The sequence below is a fragment of the Loxodonta africana genome, chromosome 6 (assembly GCF_030014295.1).
Source record: "Loxodonta africana isolate mLoxAfr1 chromosome 6, mLoxAfr1.hap2, whole genome shotgun sequence".
In the NCBI taxonomy this organism is placed as follows: domain Eukaryota; kingdom Metazoa; phylum Chordata; class Mammalia; order Proboscidea; family Elephantidae; genus Loxodonta; species Loxodonta africana.
In genome coordinates this window covers 56,263,567-56,284,682 of record NC_087347.1, presented here as the reverse complement: position 1 = coordinate 56,284,682, position 21,116 = coordinate 56,263,567, and the positions used below count along the sequence as shown (strand labels likewise).

Sequence of the window (21,116 nt, the reverse complement as noted above, 5' to 3'; positions counted from 1 at the left end):
GAACTCAGGTGTGAGAACCACCTGAGTAGTAAAGGAAGGAGTCAGGAAAATCTTGCAAGTTTATTCTATTTTCAGATCTTATAAAAGGTTGCATTAGATACAATTCATAAAATACTGTTTGTTCTAAAATGATACCATCACAGGATATTAACACTTGGAATCAGTGTAAAGACGACCACATTAAAATGAAAGTTTAAAGGTTAGAAAATTTTTTTTTCATTTTTAAAAAAAATTTATTGTGCTTTAGGTGAAAGTTTACAGCTCAAGTTAATTTATCATTCAAAAATTTATACACATATTGTTTTGTGACATTGGTTGCAACCCCCCACAGTGTTGACAGCAAGCTCCCCCTTTCCAGCCCAGGTTCCCTGTGTCCATTCATCCAGTTCCTATCTCTTCCTTCCTTCTTGTCTTTCTTTTGGATGAGAGCTGCCCATTTTGTCTCATACATTTGATTGAACTAAGAAGCACGTTCCTCATGTGTGTTATTGTTTGTTTTATAGGCCTGTCTAATTCTTGTCTGAAGAGTGGGCTTCGGGAGTGGTTTCAGTTCTGAATTAGCAGAGTGTCCAGGGGCCATAGTCTTGGGGGTTCTTCCAGTCTCTGTCAGACCAGTAAGTCTGGTCTTTTCTTGTGAATTTGAATTCTGTTCTACATTTTTCTCCTGTTCTGTTCAGGACTTTCTGTTGTGATCCCTGTCAGAGTGGTCAATGGTGGTAGCCGGTCACCATCTAGTTCTTCTGGACTCAGGGTGGAGTCGTCTCTGGTTCATGTGGTCCTTTAGCCCTTTGGGCTAATATTTTCCTTGTGTCTTTGGTTTTCTTCATTCTCCTTTGCTCCGGATGGGATGGGAGCAATAGATGTATCTTATGTGGCGATTCACAAGCTTTCAAGACCCCAGATGCTACTCACCAAATTGGGATGTAGAACATTTTCTTTATGAACTATTTTATGCCAATTGACCTAGAAGTCGCTCGAAACTATGGTCCCCAGCCCCAAGCCCCAGCAGCTCGGCCCCTCAAAGCGTTTGGATGTGTCTAGGAAACTTCTATGCTTTTCCTGTGATCAAGTTGTGCCGACATTCCCTATATTATGTGTTGTCTTTTCCTTCACCAAAGGTTAAAAAATCTTTAGTAGGGTTTGCAGTAGTAAAACCCTGCCAATCTATTCAATCTGTTTTTCATATTGTAGCCATAATGATCTTTGTAAAATTCACCTATGGCCGTTCCACTCTCCTGCTTAATTCCCTTCAGGGACTCTCCATTGCTCCCAAAGAATACCTACAAATTCCTAGTGTGTATCAGGCACTGTGCTAAGAACTCAACCTGCATTATGCTTTTTAATCCTCACACCTACCCTAAGAGAAAAGAGTTATTATATTCCCTATTTTGTAGATGGAGTCCCTGGGTGGTGCAAACCATTAATACCCTCAGCTGCTAACTAGAGGTTTGAGCCACCCAGAGATACCTTGGAAGAAAGTCCTGGCAATCTACTTCCAAAAAGCCAGCACAGTTGTGCTGTGACACATGGGGTTGCCAAGAGTGAGAATCAATTCAATGGCAACTTTTTTTTTTTTTGTAGATGAGGAGATGGAAGCTTAGGAAAGTTCATAGCTTTCCCAAGGCCACAAATCTAGTCACGGATAGAGCTAGGATTCACATCTTTGCTAGTCAGTTTCTTATCCATTATTTAGGGACCCCTTAGTATTGTGTACATACTCACCATACCCGTTGCCGTTGACTTGATTCAAACTCCGCAGTGACCCTATAGGACAGAATAGGACTGCCCCATAGGATTTCCAAGGCTGTAATCCTTACAGAAGCAGACTGCCACATCTGTAATCTATTCCTGTTTGGTAGCCTTATATGTCCCCCAGCCCCAATATAAACCTTTTAAGAATCTCCTGCTGCCTTCTCTTTTCCCCATCCTAGAATAGTTGTCTCACTCATCTTTGCCTAAGGTAAATCATACTGATTTTCCAAGGTTCTATTCAAGTCTCTCATTCTCTTGACAACCCCTGTCTGAAGTGTGAGCTCTCTGCTCTGAACTCCAGAAGTACCTTGTGTCTGAACTATGTTTTGGCAATTAATTATACAGTGCTATGTGGTTTCTTTTTTTTATTATTCTTTTGACTTGGTATATAAATATTTCGCATTATTTAACATTTATGAAGCCCTGATGGCACAGTGGTTAAGAGCTCGGCTACTAACCAAAAGGTCAGCAGTTCAAATCCATCAGCCACTCCTTAGAAACTCTATGGGGCAGTTCTACTCTGTTCTGTAGGGTTGCTATGAGTCAGAATCGACTAGATGGCAACAGGTTTGCTATTTAGTTTAATGTTTACATACTTGTATTTTAGGCTCATCTTATCAACTATAAAGCGAGTCTCTGAGGCCCAAGACCAAGTTGTTGGCATCCATATCTAGCATCACAATGCATCCAGATGTAGTACCAGCCAAAATCACAGGCTCTCGTACCAGACTTCCTGTGTTTGAATCCCAGTTCTGCTGCTTACTACCTGTGTGGCCTTGGGCTAGTTGTTTACCTTCTTTGTGCCTCAGTTTCTTCATCTGTAAAGTGGGGAAAATGATCGTACCCATCACAGAAAATGTGAGAATTAAATGAATTAGTATATGTTATTTTTTTTTTTAAGCCCATCCAAGCCAAACCCATTGCCTTCAAGTTGATTCTGACTCGTAGCAACCCTATAGGACAGAGTAGAACTGCCCCATAGGGTTTCCGAAGAGTGGCTGGTAGATTCAAAGTGCCACCCTTTTGATTAGTAGCTGTAGCTCTTAACCACTGCACTACCAGGGCTCCAGTAAGCCCATAGCAAGTGGTACTTAGGTGTTGTAGTTAGTTACAAAAATGATGATAATATATCTCATGGAACCCCTCTTAAAATACAAATATTTTTTCAAGATGAGGCAACCACAGGATATGCCTTAACTTTTTGTATGGATCAGTTTGTTACCTAGCAGACAAGTTTCTCTGGGCGCCTGGGAAAAGACCATCACAAATGTCACAAGCAAAAGCAAACCCATTGCCACTGAATCTATTCTGACTCATAGTGACCCTATAGTATCAACGATGGCAGGTTTTGGTTTCTAGGAGGAGTTTCAATGCCAGTGAAATACTATTAGTAGCAGCTGTGGGGAGCCCCAGGCAGCTCTGATTACCTGGAGGGCTCAGACTGGAAGCCAAAGAATCAACTGGCCTGGCAGGACTAGGACCAGTTTTGACTCTTTCACAATTTGACTTAGTCCCAGCCATAAAGGAGCCATGTCAAAATGTCCCAACAGGAAAAGGAATATTCCAAAATAGTCATTCACTTTCATAGATGTTAATGCCTTTGGAGTATGCATGACTATTAAAAACCAACCTTGTCTGTCTTTTGCATGACATTGGCTAGCTGTTTGGCAGATGCTAAAGCAATCCTTATTGAAAAAAGATCTGTTCAAACAGACTTTGAGCGCTGTGCCTGTGAAGAAACCTCTATTCTAGAAAATGCTAGGGATTGAACTGAATATTCAAGTGTTTGTTGTTGTTAGATGCTATCGAGTCGCTTCCGATTTGTCATGGATTGAATTATATCCCCCCAAAAATGTGTGTATCAGTTGGGCTGGGCCATGATTCCCAGTATTGTGTGATTTTCCTGTATGTTGTAAATCCTGCCTCTGTGATGTTAATGAGAAAGGATGGGCACCAGTTGTGTTAGTGAGGTAGGACTCACCCTACAGGATTGGATTGTGTTTTGAGGCCATCTCTTGAGATATAAAAAATAGAAGCGAGCAGAGAGACAGGGGAAGCTCATACCAGTGCTGGGAAGGTAACCAATGCTGGGAGCAGAGCGCATCATCCTTTGGACCCAGGGTCCCTGCTTGAAGAAGCTCCAAGTCTGGAAGAATGTTGATGAGAAGGCCGACAGAGAGAAAAAGACTTCCCCTGGAGTTGACACCTTGAATTTGGACTTTTAGCTTACTTTACTGTGAGAAAATAAACTTCTCTTTGTTAAAGCCATCCACTTGTGGTATTTCTTTTATAGCAGCACTAGATGACTAAGACAGAATTTGGCACCCAGAGAGTGGGGTGCTGCTCTAACAGATACCTGAAATGTGGAAGCAGCTTTGAAAGTGTGAATGGATAGAGCGACAGCTTCAGAGAATCGGCAGCACAGAATCAGGAGACCAGTGTGAGACAGCGCTGGAGCCGACCCATGGAGTGAGAGAGCTGAATGCCTGTGCGAAGAAGGCTTCCTGGCAGAGTGGGGTGCCTCTAGGCACTTATTGGTGGAGCAAGGCTTGCCGACCCACCGAACAAGAAAGCTGAGTGCCTGTGAGCAGGAGGCTTCCTGGCAGAGTGGGGTGCCTCTAGGCACTTATTGGTGGAGCTACAGAGCTTTGGAACATTTTCTCTAGCAGGACAGATCCAGATGTGAGGCCCTAGGAGCTAAAAGGCCAAGAAACAGAAGCTGAAGAGACAACACAAGAAGCCGAGCTGCCTCAGTCTCAAAAGGTATGGCCATGACCTCAGGGTTTTCAAAGAGGGGAGCCATGGCCTCTGGTGTTTCTAAGGGTGGAGTTGCCACTCAGGTGGAGAATGGTGAGCCTAAAGCTGAGGGAGTAGAGTTGCTGTCCCAGTGGGCCTGGAAGGCAGAGCTAAAGCCCACGGCCAGGGGGCCTCCACTCAGAATCTGGAGAGTGTGGCCAATACCTAGAGTCTGGAGGGCAGCGCCATTGTGTAGAGTGTCTCAGGGAACAGAGGATTATTTTCAAAGCTTTGAGGGCTAATGTAATGTATTCTGTTGACTTGCTTGGTGCCTGTTATTCCTTCTTCCCCTCCAGTTTCTCCCATTTGTAATGCAAATGTCTAGCTTGTGCCTATTCTGCCGTTGCATCCTTGGAAGCAGATAATTTGTATTCTAGATTCCACAGGTAAAGAGGAAGTTTTGGATTTTGAACTTGGAGTTAAGACTTTTGCTATGATGTGATGGGGTGAATATGTTTTGCATGTTGCGAGGATGTGATTTTTTGGGGACCAAAGGGTGAAATGTCATGGATTGAATTATGTCCCCCCAAAAATGTGTGCATCAACTTGGTTAGGCCATGATTCTCAGTATCGTGTGTGGTTGTCCTCCATTTTGCGATTGTAATTTTTATGTTAAAGATGATTAGGGTGGGATTGTAACACTACCCTTATTCAAGTCACCTTCCAGATCCAAGGTAAAGGGAGTTTCCCTGGGGTATGGCCTGCACCACCTTTTATCTCTCAAGAGATGAAAGGGAAGTGAGCAGAGAATCGAGGACTTCATACCACCAAGAAAACAGTGCTAAGAGCAGAGTGTGTCCTTTGGACCTGGGGTCCCTGTGCCTGAGAAGCTCCTCAACCAGGGGAAGACTGATGACAAGGAATCTTTCTCCAGAGCCGACAGAGAGAAAACCTTTCCCTGGAGCTGACACCCTGAATTTTGACTTGTAACCTACTAGAGTGTAAGAGAATAAATTTCTCTTTCTTAAAGCCATCTACTTGTGGTATTTCTGTTATAACAGCACTAGATAACTAACACACGATTCAAGTGTAGTGTGTGAATACCAGAATTCTACGGTCTGTCTTGGAAACCCTAGTGGCGTAGTGATTAAGTGCTACGGTTGCTAACCAAACGGTCAGCAGTTCAAATCCACCAGCCGCTCCTTGGAAACTCCATGGGGCAGTTCTGCTCTGTCCTCTAGGGTCTGTCTTAGAATGGCTGCTGTATGTCTGTGCACTAGTAGTTACAGTCTTGCTCTGGTACATGGCTCAAAGCGCAAAGAGTGGTCAATAAAAGCTGAAACAGTAGAGCTAGCTGTGAGGGTTCATGAAGTGTATTTCCTCGTTTTCTAACTTCAATTTTGGTCTCTGGGCAGCATCAAGTTAACAGTGGTGCAAAGGAAGAGTGTGCCTTCTGCGTTATCCAGAGATTGTTTCCTGCTCGTCACTGATTGTTATGTTGCTACTTCATTATAACACTCATTACCATCATGTTTGTAAATCTGATCTTTGGCAATTATTATTACAAATAATATAACCCTGCTGCCGTCAAGTCCATTCCAACTCATAGCAACCCTATAGGACAGAGTAGAACTGCCCCATAGAGTTTCCAAGGAGCGCCTGGCAGATTCAAACTGCCGACCTTTTGGTTAGCAGCCGTGGCATTTACCCATTAAGCCACCAGGGTTTCCACAAGTAGTATATTTCCACAAATAATACATTCAGGTCTAATTTTTTTTTCAAAAGTTGAACCCATTTTCATACTCTTAGGTCATATATTTGTGGCTCACTCAGTATGTATTTGAGCAGTTTTAATTTAAATACTTAATGAAGAAAGCTATCAATTTGAACAAGAACGATTTCATCTCCTCTCGTCAATAATTCAGACACACCTGCTATTTGAGTGACTCGATGTAGGTACTGTTAGCAGTAGAATCTCTTTCCAGGTTTTAAAAATACTGTTGTATTTTCCAGTAATGGTGTTGATTACTGTCATTGGGGAGCAAAGGTGAGAAAACTTTTGTTTTTCTAATAAAATAAACAAAAGCCCTCTTAATCCAGTTAAGATTAGCTACAAAATTGCAACAGATGATATCACAGAGAAGTTCATAAATTTCACTCTGTGTATAATTTGAAATGTTTTTTTCTCTTTCTCTCTCAAGTTTTTTTTTTTTTTTTTAAATGCTTAGAACTCAAAAGTTTAAAACAAAATGTTATATGTTGGTGGACCACTTAATAAACAAATCTCCCCTTGATTTATAAACAGTTTAATGACTTCATTCAGCATGTAAATATTTTTATTGCTCTTTATGCTTGCTCTACAGTATTATGGCAAATTAAACCTAATTTAATTCAACTAAAGCATGCCCTGCTTTGGCACATATTTTAATTTTATTAAAATACAGGGATGGTTTTTGGTTGTGGTGGTGTTTTTGTTCCTGATCCTGTGATTACATGGATGGTTGTAGTTATGCGTTACTACTATCAAAATCTAAATATGACCTGAAAATATTGAGCCTAACAATTAATGTCCTGAATTTACCTAAAGGTTTTTATTCGTATTTTTAGATGTGAAATTCATATAAAAGTTACTGTGACATTCATATAGAAAGTACTGAATGTTATATTACAGTAACAAGGGGTATCTTGCTTAACGTTATAATAACCAAAAAGTCATTTGAATAAGACAGAGAGGAAAGAGTAGTTGGGGAGACAGTCAGTTATCGAGGTTTAAATCAACACTCTACTGTAGGCTATTTTTTAGTTTTGAATTAGCATTTGGACATCAGTTCTTCATCATCACTTGCACAAACCAGGGAATGATGCTTTTTAAGAGGATTTTGTGTCCTTTTCTGACCTACTTGGTAAGGACTTGCTGGTTGATTTATGAAAGATAATTAATTAAAGACCATTATAGGGCACCTGATTAGAATTCATGCAGTTGGACATTCTGTACAATTCTGAAAAATATTTTTAGCTAGTGATAGAAGGGTACTAGTAGCTGCTGTGAATTACTGTCTTTCACAAAGGCATAATTCATATGACTGTACATTTCCTTTTTTTAGTTTTAATTTTTAACATGAGAGTTATACATGCACAAACTTAAAAAAAAATTTTTTACAAGGTTTTGTTTAAAACCAACAAATAGACTTCTGCACCCGTCCCTCATTTCCCCTCCCACAGGCAACTACATTCTCTGCCTTCAGGCAACTCTTACAAAATTAAGTCCAAAGGAAATTTATTTGTGTGTGTGTGTATTTTGTGTGTGTGCGGGGGGTGGGGGGTGATAAAATGTACGCACAGCTGACTTGGATAGGTAAAGGCGGTAATAAGGAAGGAAAAATAAGTATAGAACATTGAAGGAAATCTTTCATAGCTGGGCAACAGAAGATTGGATTTTGCTTTTTCTTCAGGTTTTCTGAAGAAAGTTTCCCTTTCACTATTAAGAAATTCATGACTATTTTCACAGCATATAGCTATGCTGACATTTGACTTTTTGGGAAAAGGATAAATTGAGTTATTTAATAATGACAGGACTTTAAATTGTGTTTCTATTGTCTGCCTAGGGGCTTTGTACAGATTAACAAATATTTGCAAGCATGGTTCTGGAAGATTTTCAGAAGGTTATTCTTAATTTTGGGGAAGAGAGATAAGGATATATCTCTTATATATATCCAAGGGGTGGCAAGTTATGTTGATAATTCCTTCTGGTAGAGAAGGTGAAAAGAATAATTATTCTAATATATGTACCTCTTATAGTCGCAGTATGTTTATTGCAACTGTATATTAGAAATCTTGATACAAGCAAAACCCTGTGACTATTAAATCATTTGTATAGTAGAAAAAAGGGAAATTCTGATGGAATGTGGCACAGTTCCTATAAATCTGTGACTGCTGATATATTGCTAATCTCTTATATGAAACACCCTGGATCTTAAAAAGGCTTAATAGCATTTTATTAACCAAAACATGTTATTTGGCAGTTTAGTGTGGTGTATTAGAGCATGTGTCCTGGAGCCATACTAAACCCAAATCAAAGCAAACCCACTGCCGTCGAGTCGATTCTGACTCATAGTGATCCTACAGGACAGAGCAGAACTGCCCTATAGGGTTTCCAAGGATATAAATCATTATGGAAGCAGACTGCCACATCTTTCTCCCACAGAGAGGTTGGTGGGTTCAAACCACCGACCTTTAGGTTAGTAGCCAAGTGCTTTAACCATTTTGCCACCAGGGCTCGTTTTGAAGCCATACTATCAGGGTTTAAATCCTGGTTCTGCCACTTATGAGTTAATTAAACTAGCCACATGTCAGTTTTCTCATCTGTAAAATAGAGAAGATAATCAGGGTATTATGATAAATACAAATTAATACATGTAAAGATTTTTAAGTGGTATGTTGCACCAAGTGAGTGCTCAAGAAATGTCGCCCCCACCCCCACCCCCACCAGCACGAGGTTTTCTTGAACTGAAATCCATAAAAGTACATCTGGGGAAACATAAGTGATAAAAGCAACACAAAGACTAGTGCCTTACCAGAATGTCATTGTAATGGCTGGAATGATCAACTCCAGTGACAAGTGTGCAGTTGGCTCGCTCTTCTCATTACAGTTGTGGTTGTGGTTAAGAGCTATTTTTCTCTAGAAACTAAACGATTTTAGCTACCTTTATTTTCTAAAGAATTCCAGACTTCATAGTGCAGTAGATTTGTTTGAACAGTAAAACCAAGAAACTATAAATAGTTTTTGCTTTCAACTCCCCATATCTGGTTTAGACATAACTCCTAGCATTTGTACGTTTTCCCTAGGAATCAGTGAAAAGATTGGGAATGAACCTGAACTATGAACCTGCCATTGGAAGATGTAATTTTAGTCAATTAGTGGCCACAAGTAGCATTTGATTTTTTGAAAGCTCTTTTTCTTTATCAGCATTTTATGGCTGCTGGTGATAAATGATGAGAATTCTCGCTCACAGTTGTTATTTTTAACTGTAGTTTGAAACTCCTCAGTTTCCTGCAAGATTAAGCTCTCTGTTTAAATGTTATAATTTTCATTACTAAGCCATCTTTTCAATTTTACTTTACAGATCAGCAGTCAGAATTTTGAAGGTCACAAACTTTCTGATGGTGGTAGTAAGCCATGGCAGCAGATGACAAAGTTGCCATCTTAACAGATGATGAAGAGGAACAGAAGAGAAAATATGTGCTTGCCGATCCCTTTAATGGTATTGCCAGGGAACCCGAACCACCTTCGAATGAAACAGCCTCCTCCGCAGAAATGTCTGCTGTCCCTGAGGAGGAAATAGACTGGATAGAGAAACACTGTGTTAAAATAAACAACGATCTTCTCATTTCCAAGGTCTTTTATTTTTTCTTTTACTCTGCCTATGGCTCTCTTTACCCCCTTTTGCCTGTGTATTATAAACAGCTGGGAATGTCCCCAAGCCAGAGTGGACTGCTAGTAGGTATTCGATACTTCATAGAATTCTGCAGTGCCCCCTTTTGGGGTGTAGTTGCAGATCGCTTTAGAAAAGGCAAAATTGTCCTCCTCTTTTCTCTTTTATGTTGGGTTCTATTCAACTTGGGCATCGGATTTGTCAAACCTGCTACCTTGAGATGTGTACCAAAGACTCCCCCAACAACTCGCCCTACTAACGCAAGTCACCTGCTAACCATCCTGCCAACGAATTCCTCCATTACCTCTTCTCCTACTATTCTTGGCTTCCCATCACCAAAAACACGCGAGAAAAGGAATGTGCTTCCTTCCACTGGGCCACTGATGTTAGAAACAGAGACCAATATCTCAGAAACTGTTATCTTTTCAACAGCTCCAAGCAAGAGAAGTGAATCCACTCTGCAGCCTCAGATAGGCGAAATTACTGACCATATTATGGACTTGACCTTAAGCCCCATCACAGCAACCGCTGTCCCCCCAGGAAACATAACCAGGGAGACAACCACTGCTACTGTCACTACCACCAGGTTGTTACCTTCTGACCAAGTTACTCTTATTTATGATCAACAAGAAGTTGAAGCTATATTCTTGGTGATCTTGGTAGTTGTCATAATAGGAGAGTTTTTCAGTGCCTCTTCTGTCACGATTGTGGACACAGTAACACTCCAGTATCTGGGAAAACACAGAGACCGCTATGGATTGCAGCGCATGTGGGGTTCCCTGGGCTGGGGTCTGGCGATGCTCTCCGTGGGCATCGGAATTGACTATACCCACATAGAAGTGCTCATTGATGGAAAGGGGTGTAAGCCCCCTGAGTATCGGAACTACCAGATCGTCTTCATCGTCTTTGGAGTTCTCATGACCATGGCCTTGATTGTCGCTACTCAGTTCCGCTTCCGCTACAACCACTTCAACAACAATGATACGGAAGGGAAAGAGGTGGAGATCCCTCAGGTGGAAAGGAACAACTCCACAGAGTCCTCTGAGGAGACACCAACCACCACAAGCCACTCACAAGCCTTCAACTTTTGGGACTTAATTAGACTTCTTTGCAGTGTGCAGTATGGCTCAGTGCTGTTTGTGGCTTGGTTTATGGGTTTTGGATACGGCTTTGTGTTCACCTTTCTCTACTGGCATTTGGAAGACCTGAATGGAACTACAACTCTCTTTGGGGTTTGTTCAGTCCTGAGTCATGTGTCTGAGCTGACAGCTTATTTTTTTAGTCACAAGCTTATTGAACTGATTGGCCACATCAGGTAAGAAAATGCTCACTATTCTCTTTAGCAAGTGAAATTTATCTTTTTTTTTTTTTTTTGGAGCCCTGGTGACACGGTGGCTGAAAACTCAGTTGCTAACCAAAAGATCAGCAGTTTGAATCCACCAGCCACTCCTTAGAAATCCTATGGGGCAGTTCTATTCTGTTGCTATGCGTCAGAATTGGCTCGACGGCAACAGGTTTGGTTTTGGTTTATTACTGCGCCTTAGCAAGTGAACTTTACCTTTTTATAGTTTATAGCTCCTTTAAGCACATTTTATGTTATAATTTGTGCTGGGGGTCAGGTGGGCATGGAAATGGAGTTTTTTTTGTTGTTCTTCCTCCTTAAGATAGAAACAAAAGGAAGACTGTAAGGAACCCACTTGGATTATCTAAAACAAAAAAATGGCTGCCACCTCTCTACTGCCCCTCAGAAAAGGTGTATAAGCTGCTTAGCTGTGTGCTAAGAGACTCTTACAGTAAATGTTTTCAGGTGTAGGACCTCCAACCTAGCAAACAGTATTATTCCATGGACCTTCCAGGGCCCGCCTGTGTCAGGCATTTATCAAGGCAGGCTTAACTGGATAAAGTAGATTTTTTTTCGGCCTTCATTTATTCTCAGCCACTTGCTGTCACAGATAGATCTTGAGGATATAAAGATATCCATTACGTTTAACAACACTGTGTGGTCATTATATGGAAGAAAGATGTGGCAGTCTGCTTCCATAAAGATTACAGCCTTGGAAATCCTATGGGGCAGTTCTACTGTGTCTTACACAGTCTCTGTGAGCTGGGATCAACTTGACGGCAATGAGTTTAGTTTTTTTGGTGGCTCCCTATAATCCTTGCACCATGGTTCGTGGAGAAATGTCATTTTTTTTCCTGATTGTTATGTGGGTCTCTGCATTCTTATCTGCCATGAAGACATGGAATACTTAAAAATCATTTTCCTACTTAAAATTTCCCAAGTAATCCTTTCAGTCAAAAAAATCTGTAAATGCCTAGTGTTTCTTGTGTAATGTTTCTGTCCACTAATGTTTGCCTGAAGCTGACTGAACAGTACCTTGCTCTTTCTAAGTCTTTCTGCTCTGTGGCTGGCTTTAAAATGTGGAGCTGGATACACTTAAAACATTCTTGCCTCATAGAAACGTGGTATGTCTGTTTCTAAAACATGAAGTTGCAGTAACTAAAAGGAAGCAACCGTGCATGTATGATAGTCTTTATGCTGTCCTTCTGAGAAATTAAAAAGGAGATAGAGACATGATGACACACTTAAGAAACATTGATCTTTTCTTCTTTTCATTTCTAAGTGAAGAAATATTTTTGAATTTAAAGTGTCAACCCAATATCAGCCTTTTCCACAGACGATAGTGAATATTTTTTCTTGTTTTTCGGTTTTGCTTTGGGAGGCTGTGTCCTGTTTCTTCTCTTTCTCAAATCTTTGTCCCCTTTGTTGCCACTAAACAAAGTCAGGCACTGTGTGGATGCTTCCTGGATGCATAGACTGCCTGAGGCATGTCCGTGGGACCAAGCTGAAAAGAGCCTTATAATACCAAGGGTTTCAACGTCCTTTATCCTTGTCCATACCGTGTTTACGTTCTCTGAGCTGTGTGGCTTGACTGTGATGACTTAGACTCTTCTCTTCAGCTTGGGTATGTGCTCAGGATCTTACCTCAGCTAACAGTATCTTTAAAATCACAGTCATTTATTCCCAAAAAGGTACCCAGCTAGGTCTTACCAGTGAGTGCAGTTCCTGGAAGTTGTTATATAATCAGTCAACAGCATTAGTTGAATGCTGACTCTGTATTGAGTATGTGACTTGGTTCTATTTTTAAAGAAATTGTTAGCTTCTTCTCACCAACTGAGAAAAGAAGGGTCTCTTCTGCCTTTGCCTTTTGTCTGAAGTATTTCATGGAGTCCCTCAGCGATGCAAATGGTTAATGCGCTCAACTGCTAACTGAAAGGTTGGAGGTTTGAGTCCACCCAGAGGTGCCTCAGAAGAAAGTCTTGTTGATCTACTTCCAAAAACTCAGCCCTTGAAATCTCTGTTGAGCTCAGTTCTACTTGGACACACACGAGGTCCCCAGGAGTCAGAACTGACTTGACAGCAGTTGAAAGAAAAAAATACATATTTTCCTGTTAAAATACGAGTGAGTTTTCTACAACTTTTGGTAATTACATGAACTTACACTTGTGCTTGATTTTCTTTCCTATTATTAGTTACTCATTACTTAAAAACCTATAATTTACTTAAGTGGAGCAGTAACCTTAATTTTCTAGTTTTATATACAAAAAGCATCTTCCTTTTCTTATTTAATATGTTTTGATGTATTAGACAAAGTTAGCTCTTGTGGCCACCTTGCTGCTGCCAAGAGCTTGCTGGGATTCCATCAATATGTGGTCGCTTACCTCTTTCGAATTTTAATATTAAAATTTATTAATTATTTTAAATACTTTTGAAAGATTTTGATAGCTAAAGAAAGATTATAGCCACATACCCAGGTAGAATGGATATGTTTCTTTTAGAATTTTGGAGGTCTAATCAGGCAAGGGAAACCCTGGTGGCATAGTGGTTAAGTGCTATGGCTGCTAACCAAAGAGTTGGCGGTTCGAATCCGCCAGGCAGTCCTTGGAAACTCTATGGGGCAGCTCTACTCATCCTGTAGGGTCGCTATGAGTCAGAATCGACTCGACGACACTGTGTTTGGTTTGGTTTTTGGTAATTAGGCAAGAAGAAGCCCTGGTGGCATAGTGGTTAAGGGCTGCTAACTGAAAGGTCACTGGTTCAAACCACCAGCAGCTCTGAGAGGGAAAGATGTGGCGTTCTGCTTCTGTAAAGATTACAGTTCTACTCTGTCCTGTAGGATCGCTATGAGTCAGAATCAACTTGATGGCAGTGGGTCTGGGTTTTTTTTGTTTTAATCAGGTATTGGTTGTTTAGTTTTGGGGGGTTTAAAAGTGTAGTATGACAGTTTAAGCTTTTACTGGAAGAATATCATACATTAAAAAGCTGATGAAGAGAAATTATCTATCTGTGATTTCTTACCCTTTATGTATTCCTTGTAGGAATTCAGCATTATGTGGCTATCGTACTGGGAGTTTGTTTTTAGGGAGTCAGTAGTACAGAAAATTTGTAGATATCTCCATGTGGTCAGTAGTGGATTTCTTTATATAGATTCACAATGAAGAATAATTCACACTGAAAAGCAATTTTTTAAATTAGCATGCCCACTGTTAAGCTGCTTAGGTTCTTTTTCATTTTGCCTTTTTTTTTCCTAATCTGCTGAGAGTGAGATGAAGCCACTTAGTATTTTAACAGTTTGGGCCCAGTTTTTCAGGAAACAACCTGTGAGTCTAAACACATATACACACAGTAAATGATTTCTGTTTTGAGTTTGGATTTTGTCCTTCTCTGGAAAGTGACTTTCTCAAGCAAGTAGGATAATACTTAATATTTCCACTAAAAAAGTAGATTTAATTTGAAATCACAAAACTCTAGAATATACAGCAAGTATATTTCTAGCCCAATTTATATAAAAAAAAAAAAAGTAACCAGACTTATTTAACTACAGATAGAAATGTATCTTAGGAGAATAGTCACCTCGCTGAATGTTTCAATAGCCATGCGTAGGGTTGTGATCAAAATGAATTGCAAAAAATCATTTGTAAATTTGTAAATCATCACTATCCATGTTAGGCCACCACCTATGTTGTTTAATATAAATTTGTTTATATTTTAAGGGTTATACAAAAATTTACCCAAGCAATCTGTGATGTTGCCCTGAAATTCTTATACTCAAGGTCAGTTTTACCATGCAGATGTTATCCAGAAAGGATTATAATAATAATTGTTAACCATTACCTGAAACCAAACCCATTGCCCATCAAGTTGATTCCTGCTCATACCAACCCTAAAGGACAGAGTAGAGCTGCCCCACAGGGTTTCCAAGGCTGTAAATCTTACAGAAGCAGACTGCCATATCTTTCTCCCATGGAACAGCTGGTGGGTTCCAACCGCCAACCTTCCAGTTAGCAGCTAAGTGCTTTAATCACTGTACCACCAGGGCCCCTTCTTGTTAACCATTAGTTACTGCTTAATAGTAGCTAATTTATCCAAATAAGTCAGCCCGTCAGTTTGGGAAAGAAATGTGTACACGCTGCAGATATCAAGAAGAGAAAGGCACAGGCTTTCTTGATGGGGCACTGCAGAAGACTCAGGCAAATAGGAGATTGCTGGGCTACGACTCAGCTGAGGGCACATAGGTCGTGGTGTATGATAAACATGCTGTCATTGGAACAACAGACAGTAAGTATTGCAGGAGGAAGGAGCCTTGCAGCTGGAATGATCAGGGAAGGCTTCCTGGAGGAAGCCCAATTTGACCTGGCCACTGAAAAGTTTAGAGAAGATTGTATCTATGCTTTTTTGCTGCTCACTCCTCTCCCTTGTTTCTACACATCTTGTTGTGCCATCTTTGCTGATCCTGGACCCACTGGCTCTCAGACCCTCTCCTCATCCTGTATGGTAGGGCACCGATTTCTGCAGGCTATGTTTCCTAGGATCTGATCTCCTGGCTTCTTCTTGGGTTCAGCTAATGCAGTGGTTCTCAACCATTAGACTCATCAAAAAAGCCTTTTTTTTTTTTTTCTTTTTTTTAAATATGGAGCAATTCATGAGCTTGCATGTCATTCCTGTTCAGGGTCATGCTAATCTTCTCTGTATCATTCCAATTTTAGTATGTGTGCTTTTGAAACAAACATTTCTGGGAGCTTTTAAAACTTCCAGTGTTGCACATTAGAACAATTACACCAGACTTTCAGGGGTGCACCCAGGCATTTCTACTTTTAAAGCTCCTCAGTTGATTCCTGTGTGCAGTCAGGGTTGATCACCACTGAGCTAATGAGAGGCACAGGCATGGGTGGAAGGTTAGAGGGAAGGAAGAAGCGGAAAAAAAAAAAAAAAATGGAGGAATTTCTTTCTTTCCAGTTCATGCAACATCTTTGTGTGAGCTTTGGAGATTGTTCCTTCTAATCTTTTCAGATGGTTCTTTCCCTGGCCTCTTGTAGTCTTCTCACATGCGTGGGCTCATGAGTACTGAGTACTTTAGGGGAACCCTCTGCAGACCTCTCCTCTCCAGTACTTGGCTCTGCTCCTTGGACTTCCAGCCCTGTGTTCTCAATTTAGGGAGACCTCCATGCCCTGTTAGGCAGTGACTGTAATAGCTGCTACATCTCTTTTACGGCTCCATTCACTATGGGTGAGCCCAAGCCCTGGTAACAGTGCCTCTTCCTTTTAGCCTTCTAACCAAGGCATGTAGAGGCTGCTTGTGGTTCTTTCAATCTGCTCTGGCTTCTCAGCTCTTCCAAAACCTATCTAACCAAGTCCCTGAATTAAGACGGATTGGTGCCTGTTTCCCCACTTAGACCCTGACTCATGTGCCATCCTTCACAGCTGAGGACTCTTGATAGTAATGCCACAGAGAAGGGCTAGAATGGAAACAGAATAACTCAAGTCTTAAGAAAAAAAAAAAAAAAGCTCATGGGCCTTAAACAACTTTTTTCCTTCTAATTCCTTAAGGGAGAATTATTTCTTTAAAAAAAAAATTTTAATTTTTATAATAATTTTGAAATTTTAAGTTATATGTACTCTAGAGGAGCAAGTTTTAACTCTATTATTTAAAAACCAAAACCATGAATATTTGTTCAGTTTAATCGAATAAGCGGTTATTTAGGACTAGAGAATTCCAGATTATTAAGATGCAGGGAATGAGCACTAAAGTAAAGAGAGTTGGAAAGACTGAGAGGGGTGCTTGGAAGCCAAATGGATGCTGGGACCAGGAACATAAACTTTATCTGGTGGCACTTGAGAACCATAGCAAGGTTTGAAGTAGGGAAGGACCATAGATTTTCACATGGGATGATCACTGTCGTTGCAATGCAGAGAATACCTTCGGAGCAGGGAGCCTACTGAGAAGGCTCATCCAGTAGTCCAGGTGAGAGATGATACAGGCCTGAGCTACAGTAGTAGTGACAGAAATTGAGAGGATGGTGAATTTGGGAGGTAAAATTGACAGAATGATTTGGATGTGGGAATTGAGGTAGAGACTCCTGAGTTTCCAGTTTGACTGCATGATGGTTCCACTTAATCCAGTAGGAAATGTAGGAAGGAGATGCAGAATTGGGGGCAGGTGTATCTGAATTCGGTGTGGGGTTTGTTTAGTTTGAGGTTGGAACATCTAGATGGGAATATCTACCAGGCAGTTGACTATGAGAAGTCTGAGCTTGAGGAGATGGATTAGGATGGGATACAGATTTTGGGATAAATCCGTGAATATGGATGAGCTCAACAAAGAAATCTTGTGGTCTAAGAAGAGAAATGGATTGAGGAAAATCCGTTACTCTTGTCTCCAAGATAATATTCCAAGTTTCTGATTTAATTGAAATTGATGGTCTAAGTTTGTGTTTTTTTTTTTTTTAAAGTAAATATCTTGAGAATATTTTATGTTGTGGGGAATTTTGTTGTGGTATTTATTGTAACCTGTTTCCACATCTTGTTTCAGGAGCAAATGACTTCCTGAGCAACCCCCACCTCCCCGGTGCCATTGCCTGAGCTAGGCACCAGCCAAGCAAGAAAGAAAGAGAAAAAGAAAAAAATACAGGGAGTGGGAATATAAGGAAAAGAGATGGAGAGAGAAAAGTAGAGAAAGTAAATAGCTACTTACATTCTCTCCGGGGGTAGGTTTCTTCCTGTCCTTATCTATGAGAGGCAGTCACATCATGGTTACAGGCAAGGGCTTAGGAGTCAGATCACTGCATTCAGAGCCTGGCTCTGCTGCTTGGGACCATGTGACCTTGGTTTTGTATCTTTGTTTTGTCACCTGTAAATGGGGATATTAATAGTACCTAACTCTTAGGTTGTGTTTTTTATTTATTTATTTTTCCTTTTTAAAATTTTTATTGTGCTTTAAGTGAAAGTTTACAAACCCAGTCAGTCCCTCATACAAAAATTTATGTACACCTTGCTATGTACTCCTAGTCGCTCTCCCCCTGATGAAACAGCACACTCCTTCCCTCCACCCTCTATTTCTGTGTCCATTCAGCCAGCTTCTGTCCCCCTCTGCCTTCTCATCTCCCCTCCAGACAGGAGCTGCCCACATAGTCTCATGGGTCTACTTGATCCAAGAAGCTCACTCCTCACCAGTAAAATTTTCTATCCCATAGTCCAGTCCAATCCCTGTCTGAAGAGTTGGCCTTGAGAATGGTTCCTGTCTTGGGATAACAGAAGGTCTGGGGACCATGACCTTTGGGGTCCTTCTAGTCTCAGTCAGAACGTTAAGTCTGGTCTTTTTATAAGAATTTGAGGTCTGCATCCCGCTGCTCTCCTGCTCCATCAGGGTTTCTCTCTTGTGTTCCCTGTCAGGGCAGTCATCAGTTGTAGCTGGGCACCATCTAGTTCTTCTGGGCTCAGACCGATGTAGTCTCTAGTTTATGTGGCCCTTTCTGTCTCTTGGGCTCATACTTACCTTGTGTTTTTGGTATTCTTCATTCTCTTTTGCTCCAAGTCGGCTGAGACCAATTGATGCATCTTAGATGGCCACTTGCTAGTGTTTAAGACCCCAGACACCACTCTCCAAAGTGGGATGCAGAATGTTTTCTTAATAGATTTTATTATGCCAATTGACCTAGATGTCCCCTGAAACCGTGGTCCCCAAATCCCCACCCCTTCTACGCTGGCCTTAGAACCATTCAGTTTATTCCGGCAACTTCATTGCTTTTGGTTTAGTCCAGTTGTGCTGACCTCTTCTGTATTGTGTGTTGTCTTTCCCTTCACCTAAATAGTTCTTGTCTACTATCTAATTAGTGAATACCCCTCTCCCACCCTCCCTCCCCACTCTCATAACCATCAAAGAATATTTTCTTCTCTGTTTAAACTGTTTCTCAGTTCTTATAATAGAGGTCTCATATAATATTTTTTCTTTTGCAGCTGACTAATTTCATTCAGCATAATGCCTTCCAGGGTCCTCCATGTTATGAAATGTTTCATGGATTCGTCATTGCTCTTTATCAATGTGTAGTATTCCGTTGTGTGAATATACCCTAATTTATTTATCCATTCATCCATCGATGGGACCTTGGCTGCTTCCATCTTTTTGTGTTGTACAGTGCTTCAATGAACATGGGTGTGCATATATCTGTTTGTGTAAAGACTCTTATTTCTCTAGGCTATATTCCAAGGAGTGGGATTGCTGGATCGTATGGTAGTTCTATTCCTAACTTTTTAAGGAAGCGCCATATCAATTTCCAAAGTGGTTGTACCATTTGACATTCCCACCAGCAGTGTATAAGTGTTCAAGTCTCTCCAGAACCTCTCCAACATTTATTATTTTGTGTTTTTTGGATTAATGCCAGCCTTGTTGGAATGAGATGGAATCTTACTGTAGTTTTGATTTGCGTTTCTCTCTTTTTTTAATGGCTAATGATCATGAGCATTTCCTCATGTATCTGTTAGCTACCTGAATGCCTTCTTTAGTGAAGTGCCTGTTCATACCCTTTGCCCATTTTTTAATTGGGTTATTTGTCTTTTTGTAGTTGAGTTTTTGCAGTATCATGTAGATTTTAGAGATCAGACGCTGATCGGAAATGTCACAGCTAAAAACGTTTTCCCAATCTGTAGGTAATCTTTTTACTCTTTTGGTGAAGTCTTTGGACGAGCATAGGTGTCTGATTTTAGGTGCTCCCAGTTATTTAGTTTCTCTTCTGGTGTTTGTGCATTGTTAGTAATGTTTTGTATACTGTTTATGCCATGTATTCATTTTTTATTTTTAATGAAGATAAAATGAGGTAAAATATGACAATTGCCTAGAAGAGTATCAGGCATATATTAGGAGTTTAGTTGATATTTTTTTTTGTTATTATTATATTGTCAGTTTTCTGATAATTATGTTGCTTGTAACTATAAAAATAAGACCCATTTAATCTGGTAAAAATACAGGCGACATGGTAAACTATAAGAAGTGTTCAGATCATTAAGGCTGCAGAGGCAAGATGTTTGTGATCTTTGTAATAACTAACATTTCACCTCAAAAATAACCTAGTCAAATAGAGATTTTTTTTCCAATTTCTGATGATGTATAGACTGTAAAATGACATGGAATTGTATTAAAATGGAAGTGCTCTACCTGATGTAGCCATTATGGAATGTTTTGCTCTTATAAATTATAAGGTTGTCTTTCAGAAGATTAGTCTAGTTTGCTCAAAGTTAATCAGTGCTAGAAAACAAAGTTATCTTTAGATTTTTGTAGGGTGGGTATAAAAAAATGCTTATTTTATGTAGCCTGGCTTGTTAATGAGATAAAATACTATGACTGTTCTTAGCATTGGTAAAGTGAGGCATGTTTGGCCTGTGCTTTCTCTGCCTGAGCAGTATAGCTCATCAACTGGCTTCAGGCCCAAGTTATGGTTATTCTTGGTCACGGCACTGGTTTTTCACAGAGGTAGGAACAACATATAGGCCAACCAACATACAGGCATTATTTTGTTTATTGAAAAATGAATAGACTGCTGTGTCCCTATGGGTGAAGAATATAGTTTAGCCACATCAATTCTGTTGTAACATCTAATGCCAGTTTTAAAAACTTAAAGTAAATGAGAGCCATGTCGCAGTGGACTAGGAGTTTACTCACAAGATCTGAGGAAGACAGATTTAAAGTGATCCTATTCTTTGCTTTTTTCACTATAAGCCACCACCATACTTCTGAAGTCATCATCATCTACAGCTCAGTCTTGTTATTTTTTGGAGGTTGTTAGTTTTTGTCTGAGGAGCCCTGGTGGTACAGTGGTTAAAACACTCCACTGCTAACAGAAATGTTGGCAGTTTGAAGCCAC

The 21,116-nt window shown here is 40.3% G+C and overlaps 1 protein-coding gene and 1 non-coding gene across 2 annotated transcripts in view; one reads left to right on the top strand and one right to left on the bottom strand.

The window, feature by feature from the left end:
• MFSD6 (major facilitator superfamily domain containing 6) overlaps positions 1 to 21,116 on the top strand; it is a 91,719-nt gene that overhangs the window by 5,978 nt on the left and 64,625 nt on the right. The window contains exon 2 of the mRNA XM_003405956.4: positions 9,612 to 11,235. Coding sequence (XP_003406004.2) covers positions 9,665 to 11,235 — 1,571 coding nt within the window. The 5' untranslated portion in view covers positions 9,612 to 9,664. The remainder of the gene's footprint in view (positions 1 to 9,611; positions 11,236 to 21,116) is intronic.
• Positions 15,887 to 15,992, bottom strand: LOC111749508 (U6 spliceosomal RNA). The gene has a single exon (XR_002784639.2). It is a non-coding gene; the product is annotated as a U6 spliceosomal RNA (small nuclear RNA).